Source organism: Sinocyclocheilus anshuiensis, unplaced genomic scaffold (assembly GCF_001515605.1).
Source record: "Sinocyclocheilus anshuiensis isolate Anshui unplaced genomic scaffold, SAMN03320099.WGS_v1.1 scaffold442, whole genome shotgun sequence".
NCBI classification, from domain to species: domain Eukaryota; kingdom Metazoa; phylum Chordata; class Actinopteri; order Cypriniformes; family Cyprinidae; genus Sinocyclocheilus; species Sinocyclocheilus anshuiensis.
This window is the reverse complement of record NW_015542354.1, coordinates 1,291,352-1,299,432: the sequence shown is the minus strand read 5'-3', so window position 1 is coordinate 1,299,432 and position 8,081 is coordinate 1,291,352. Positions and strand designations below refer to the sequence as shown.

Below are 8,081 nucleotides of genomic sequence, written 5' to 3'. Positions count from 1 at the left end.
GATCGGAATCGGAGACTCTCCAGACACCGGATGACTGTCTCCTTCCAGTCGAGGTCGGTGGTGTCTGGGAGCTCCGTGGGATGATGGAATGTCATTCCGATCCGGAACAGCGTTGCGAGGGTTTCCCCCTCGAGGGAGCTGGTGAGGGCGAGCGGCACGAACGCCCTTGCAAAGACGATGGGGTCTGGGCTCGCATGAGCCAACGCGATAAACATTAATCGTTCCTCCATTTGGGGACGTGGAGGAACGCACGGGAAAAACAACAAAGCAAAAACTTAAAAAAAACGGAAATCAAAACGGGGAGAGGGGGTGCCGCTTACTTTTTGGTCCGGTATTCTGTCACGATCTGCTACGGTGCGGGAACACGGAGCAAGGAACGAGGAGACCAAGAGTACAGAATCCAAGGAATTTATTCATCTTCACGGGGAATCACACGTAACACTGTAGACACAAACAATACCGGATGCTGGAGCACACACAGGGAACACTATTTATACACACAGGAGGAGGGGATGACGAGACACACCTGGGAGCAATGAAACATCATGGGAAACACCTGGGACAAATTAAACATGGGAAAGGAAGGCACATGAGGAAAACAACCACAAAACACGGAACAGAGTCTGACACCATTGGACCCTTATCCCAATGGAAATTACGGGCACTTCTACATTCAACTTTTAAATGAGTATCTAAATTGCATCAATTAACATGAAAGTAACCTCAGCCTTTTTCCATAAAGACGGTCAAATGACCCTATTAGTGTCTAAAATGCAACCTTGAACTATCCTCTGTGCCTTAACAGCATGTCTCTTGCACCCAAAGTGGTGCCTTTTTGATTCTTTCTTCACAATGATGACTTTATTGAAAGGCTAGTGGGACAGATAGGGTCCCGAGGTAAATAATGAGAGGGTTTCGAGGGCAGCCATTAGTGCCCTTAACATGAAGTAACCAAGGCATGCCATTAAGAGTCTTTTTAGAATTCTGTGCTCTGCCTATTCAGATGTCAAGTTCAGCGATTCTTTTGTGTACATGCGTTTGTTGGAGGGAACGTGTGTCAGAAAAAAAAAAAACAATTAGAATGAAAACAAGTTTTAATCAAATGGCCCACAGATGTCTATGAGAAATAAAATGATTATGTGGAGAAAAAAAACAATTAAAATATTGAAAGAATTAATATTAATAAGCAATGGTTTACTTCAAAATAATACCTTTAAAAGCTTTCTGAGATTTCTTCTAAATGCATTTTTTTTTGTGTGTTTGTTTGTCACTAGGGTTCCTGAGTACAGGTGACCAGGCAGCCAAAGGGAATTATGGGCTGTTGGACCAGATCCAAGCACTCCGCTGGATCAAAGAGAATATCCAGGCTTTCAAAGGCGACCCGAAAAGGGTGACTATATTTGGATCAGGAGCTGGGGCCTCCTGTGTTAGCTTGCTGACCCTGTCACACTATTCAGAAGGTAAAAAGCATTTTGTAATAGACAATTAGATATAGTACAGTGTTATCAGATCATTCTTTGGGAACCAGTTTCTGACCAAAATGGGTAATTGTGAGATTAAACGGAAAATGAAGTCACATTGTGATTTATGTAAAGTTGCTGTTGTGAAATATAAAGTCGCAATTGTGACATACATTACGATAAGTTGCAATTATGAGATAAAATGTCAATGACAACAAAGGAAGTCACAATTGTGAGGTTTAAGATCACAGTCACAATATAATCACCATTGAGAGATATCTCTCAATATCTTAGATAATGAATGTCCCAATTGTTGGTAATAAAGTCACAATTATGAGACATTAAAGGAATAGTTCACCCAAAAATATATTTTATTTTGTCATAATTTTAAGGGGTCATATAATGTTGCTAAAAAGAACATTATTTTGTGTATTTGGTGTAATGAAATGTGTTTATGCGGTTTAACATACTGTACATTATTGTTTCTACTCTATACCCCGCCTTTCTGAAACGCGTACATTTTTACAAACTCATCGGTCTGAAAAGTGAGGTGTGCTCTGATTGGCCAGCTATCTTGTGCATTGTGATTGTCCGAATATGAAATTTTACACCCCTTACCATACTGTGATGCCGTGTCCCGGAGCCTTCCCACATCGTGACGTAGACATGCGGGGGCGCATTTAAACAAGGCGTTTTAGGAGGGCGTGGACGAGTCTTAACTTTTATAAAGAATATCTCTTTGGGTTTGAGACTTTAGTCTTTGCAACTTTAGGGATCTTATCTATTCACGAACAGCTTGTAACACTCCAAAGAGAAAGGAAAACTTGAAATCGCGTCATATGACCCCTTTAAGAAGATATTTTGAAGAAGTTTGAAGAACCAAACAGTTGTTGGTCCCCATTGACTACCATAGAAGGGAAATAAATACTATGGAAGTCGATGGGGACCATCAACTGTTTGATTAAAAGCATTCTTCAAAGTATCTTCTTTTGTATTCAACATGAGAAAGAAACTCTTACAGTTTTGGAACACCATGAGGTGAACTCTCCCTTTAAGACCGTTTTCAACCTGGCTCGTTTGGAGCGTTTGTCTTGGAACCTAGTGAATTTTTCCCTTAATTTAATTTAGGCATATATGAAAATGACATTTGAATTCAGATCTGCACCAAAACAATCATCAAGTGATCTGGGCCTGATTGAAGACAAACTCTAGAAAGATATGCATCTGGAAAGATAGCAATCTGGCCCAGCAGATGAAAGAACCAATATCTTTATGCATGAATTCTGCTGCATGAAGGACAGCACTGTTTGTTTGGCTAGCAGAATGAATCAGTTAACCTGGAGCAAAGATGAGGCAGAATCGGTGTACTAGCACATCACTGCAATTCATAATCAATACGCCCCCTTTTTATCTGAAATACTATCTAATTGCTCTTTGCGAAACAGGTCTAGTGAAGCACTGCTGTCCTGATGTAGCCTTAATTTATGTCCAGACTCATAAATAAATATAAGTAATGATTAGAAAGAATGCTGCAAGCCTGCTAAATTGTTGTCCTGCTACGAGACCAGTTGCATTTGAATAATATGACATGCATTAACACATTTTGGTCCATTTAGAAATGTTGCCTTGTGAAAGAAAACTAAAAAATAAAATTAAAAATAAAAACAAATGTAATCCCTTTTCTGGAACAAAAAGCAATACAGGTCTGAGCATGCCCTAAATTGCAATTATGAGAAAATAAACTGTGATTATGGTCCATTTTCTCTCTCTCTCTCTCTGATTCAAAATCCATTTTCCAAACCATTATTTATTTACATTTACAACAAACACACAATCCCCTCTTTTCTCTGTACTGATATATTGAAAGATCTTCTATGAACCAAAAGCCCTTGGTTCCAGTGTGGCTGGATGTATGTAATTTTAATTGCAACAACCCCTACAAGGCATTCATCTGGAACTCAATTGTCCCACTATAAAAATAGATTTTACATTCAATGTCCAGCCTGGCTAGATAGCAGACAAAATCTAGTAATGGATCAAATGACCTCTGGCTACAGCTACTCTAACACTAACACAACCCCAAATAAGGAAGTGCCATATTTGATCAAAATAACAGGACAAGATGTACAGTTCCCTCCTGGTGTTCTGTCTGAAAGGTCGGCCATGATTTATGAATTAATTACATAATGTAAATTGTAAAATAAGCAGAAGGGCATTTAATTTCACTTGCTACCCCTGCTGTTCTCCTGAGCCCTTTGTCTTCAGATGCATGCAAGGCACTCTACAGTGTTGTTGTTTTTTTTTTGTTTTTTTGCAATAATAATAATAATATCTGTAATTAATGTATGGTTAATTAAATACATTATTTAGGATGTGAAATCATTTTCTGATCTAAAGAAGAGCTTCTTTTTTAAAAGGAAAATTCTGTTATTTCCTGTTTTTATTCTTGTAATATTGTTCAGATCCCACTTGCAATGCGTTCAATGTGCCTGGCAAAGCCATCATGCATCTGGGTTTGATTTGGACTTCCTTTAACCTAGTTTAAAACATATTATGAGTAATCAGTCTTTGTTTTATGGGAAGGGTCTGCTAAGCTCCATTGTCTGGGCATTGATATTGATATTTTTAATGGCCAATACATTAGAAAGCTCTTGACAGTAGTGCCGTCTCCACATTTTTGATATTTTAAACTTGAGTGAAGGCTATTTTTCACTCCGTGAAAATTGCGTCAGAAGCCTCGGTTTAGCCTAATGAGATCTGTGCCCTGAGGTATTGCTATTTTCTAGGACACAATCTGTGTCAACGTGTTATGGCCATGGCTGGCTGAGCTGACAAAGGTACAGCATCAATGCATATGCATATTAGTTGCCGTCTATGTCAGGCACTGTCTGATATTACTTACCCATATAACATTATGCAGGGACAAAGACCCCAGGCTTCATTACAGAGCATTCTTATTCGACATGCACTTTCATTTTCAAGCCCTTTTTGGTCAAGTCCAGATGAAGTCTTTGATGACACATTGTAATATACAGTATGAAATAAACAAGCACCTTGCTTTTTGTTTCTTCAATTTCATTGTTATTATGCTCATTATTTTCCCTCAGTTCTCACTTTGATTTGTGTTAAATAGATAGACACTAAAAAAAAGAATAATTCTATCATCATTTACTTACTCCCATGTTGTTCCAAACTAGAACTAACTACGACTTTTGCCTCAATAAACTCCTAATTTGCTGCTTATTAATAGTTAAAGGGGTCATATGATGCGATTTCAATTTTTCCTTTCTCTTTGGAGTGGGTTAAGTTGTATTTACAACACTGTTCCAGAACAGTTCAACCCAAATATTTAGATGTGTCCAGCACAGAATCAAGCTGCTTAAAGTCTTCTGACACGATCCATTCATATGATAAATAGGTTTTAATTTAGGCATTTATTTACATGTAAACATTGATCAACACACATACATAGAGCACATCAAATAGGGTTCAAGGAAGCTCAACCGTACTTGCTTGACATGCAAACAAAACTCATTGGTTCTTGTAGAAGCTTAAATGTGCTTGTGCAACACATGACGCATGTTAAGCAATGTTAATTTTTCGGTGAAATAATGCTTTAATTTTAATTAATGTTTTTATTTTTATTTTTTTTCAGATTTATTTCAGAAAGCCATCATCCAGAGTGGGACTGCTTTGTCAAGCTGGGCCGTCAACTACCAGCCAGCCAAATACACCCGCATACTAGCTGAGAAGGTGGGCTGCAATATGTTAGATACTATAGATCTGGTGGAATGTCTACAGAACAAAAACTACAAGGAACTGATTGAACAGTACGTCACACAGGCCAAGTACCACATTGCTTTTGGTCCAGTTATTGATGGTGATGTCATCCCCGATGACCCCCAAATTCTGATGGAACAGGGTGAGTTTCTCAACTATGACATCATGTTGGGCGTCAACCAGGGTGAGGGTTTTAAATTTGTGGATGGCATCGTGGACAGTGAGGATGGTGTCTCTGCAAACGACTTTGACTTTGCTGTGTCTGATTTTGTGGACCACCTCTATGGTTATCCAGAGGGCAAGGACACGCTTCGAGAAACCATCAAGTTCATGTATACCGACTGGGCTGACAAGGAGAACCCGGAGACCAGGCGAAAGACGCTAGTTGCACTGTTTACTGATCACCAATGGGTGGCGCCAGCGGTAGCTACGGCGGACCTTCATGCTCAATACGGATCTCCTACGTACTTTTATGCTTTCTACCACCACTGTCAGAGCGAAATGAAACCTAGCTGGTCAGATTCAGCACATGGAGACGAGGTGCCTTATGTGTTTGGAATTCCCATGATTGGCCCCACTGATCTCTTTAACTGTAATTTCTCCAAGAACGATGTCATGCTTTCAGCGGTGGTAATGACTTACTGGACGAATTTCGCAAAAACTGGGTAAGTTGAAGCATTTTATTTGTTCTGTTAATTAATCATGCACAATGGCTTCAGTATCAGATACGTGTGAATAGTTATTTGAACACTTTTTCACGTGTTGTCATGGTCAACGACATTTTATTTATCAGTTTCTTCTTCAAAAAAAAATCCTTAAATATGTAATTTAGAGTTTTTTTTTTTTTTTTAATACACCTCTTCTGTGATGAGAATGCTTTTTCATCTTGATATTTTTAGGGGTCATAAAGACAAAATGTGTATTATGGGTGTGATAGCTGTCTTTAAATAAGGGTATGGATGAACAAATGCTAGAAAGATTAAATATTCAAAAAGAAAATCTCATAATGTCATGTTCTTAGAAAAGTTCAAATAAGCCCTATTTGGACGGGACTAGTTTTACAGGGGGTCGTTAGAAAAATTAGTGTTTCACAGACATACTTTGCGATTTTAATCCCGTCCAAATCTGCCATGTGTTTTTCTCACACAACCTCTGTAATAATTCCAGAGCAAATTACTTACTGTTTTTCGGCAAACTCAGCGATCCTCTGAGAAAACGTGTTTCCTTGTGTGTTTTGGCCAACGTGAATAACCGTAGATCTTACAGCGCATATTTTTTTATATGTTTGCCTCCCGGCAAGGAAATTAAAAATAAATAAATACATAAATAATAATAATAATAATAATAAAATCAAGAGCCATATCACGTAAACTGTTAATACTGGCTACTCAATTACATAATGTTTTAATTACATACATTTACGAAAATTAAACATGGATTTACTACAAATAAAAAAAAAAATTAAATAATTAAACTAAAGTAACCACAAATTAACCATGGTTTTGCTATACTAGCCATAGCTTAACCATGGTATTTGTAGTAAAAATGTGGTTATACTAATGATAATCAATCCAAATGACAATACACAATGCATTAGGGCTGTGAATCTTTGGGTAGACAGCGAATCAATTCAATTCATGATTCATAGGTTTTCGATTCGATTCAAGAACGTTTTTTTGCAAATTCAGAATGTGAATCTTTGGGTAGGCCGATTCGATTCGATTCAAGAACGATTTTTGCAAATTCAGAACGATTCGATTCGATTCACAATTAAATTCGATTCGATTCGATTAACGATTTGATTCTGCATTATTTAAGTGCATTCACAGGATTATTCAAATACTTCCCCTAAATTCTTTAAATGCTTAGTCAGGGGCAAGTTACACAGCAGCCTTTTATGGTTAGAGAACCATAGGTTAGAGAGAGAAAAAAAAAAAACTTTTGTCCATTGTTAGATGCTAGTTTAATGATGCTATGGCATGACATGGCATATGTAAAAATGTATGTAAACCAAGATAAAAAAAAGAAAAAAAAGAGCTTTAAAAGTATTATGTATAGGCTAACATTTTGTTGCACGAGGGGTGTAGCCAACATTATTATTATTTTTTCAATCAAATAGACTGCTGGACAATAATCAATCATTTGTAATCTATTTTTTCCTAATGACAATTTTATGATTGTTTTATATACTACAAACAATTATTTCAATTTTCTGCACAGAATTAGTTATTACCTGCTCAGGTAATGTCGTCGGCATGACCGAGAGCCATTGAAAAACTACAGAAAAGCAAAACTAATTTACTTTAGCATTACTGGCCACGAGTACTAAGGAGAGATCACACATCAGCTGTGTTCAAGAACACTGTTCAAGGTCTCCGTTAATTCGTGCTTGTAGTAATTTAATGTGTATATATTTTGAAAGCATTGAATCGCTATAGAAATCGCGATTCATTTGATTCTTAGTGTTTTAAATCGATTACTGTCCGAAATCGACGATTCATGATTCAAAAATCCACGTTCGGATCGATGCATAATCGATGCATCAAGAAAACGAGTGAATCGTTACACTCCTACAATGCATGCATATAGAGCGCGTGATCTCTGCAATGCCCAGATGTACAAAACAGACCCTCGGTCTAATAAACACGGAGATGTTAGTCCCGTCCGAATTGGTACATGAAAATTGTCGGGTGAAAATAATCGAAACTCAAACATAGTTTAGAAAACTAGTCCCATCCAAATAGGGCTATAGTCAAAGAGAGCCTTTCCCCAAATGACTAATAAATAAATAATTTTTATATTTGTAGTAAATATTGCATTGAAAAATGCATTAAAATAAAT

At 37.4% G+C, this 8,081-nt stretch overlaps 1 protein-coding gene across 2 annotated transcripts in view; it reads left to right on the top strand.

Moving 5' to 3' along the window:
* The window catches only part of nlgn4xa (neuroligin 4 X-linked a), a 131,374-nt gene that overhangs the window by 89,596 nt on the left and 33,697 nt on the right, over positions 1-8,081 (top strand). For both annotated transcript variants that reach the window (XM_016490291.1, XM_016490290.1), the window contains 2 exons: positions 1,275-1,460; positions 5,116-5,905. In XM_016490291.1, coding sequence (XP_016345777.1) covers positions 1,275-1,460; positions 5,116-5,905 — 976 coding nt within the window. The remainder of the gene's footprint in view (positions 1-1,274; positions 1,461-5,115; positions 5,906-8,081) is intronic.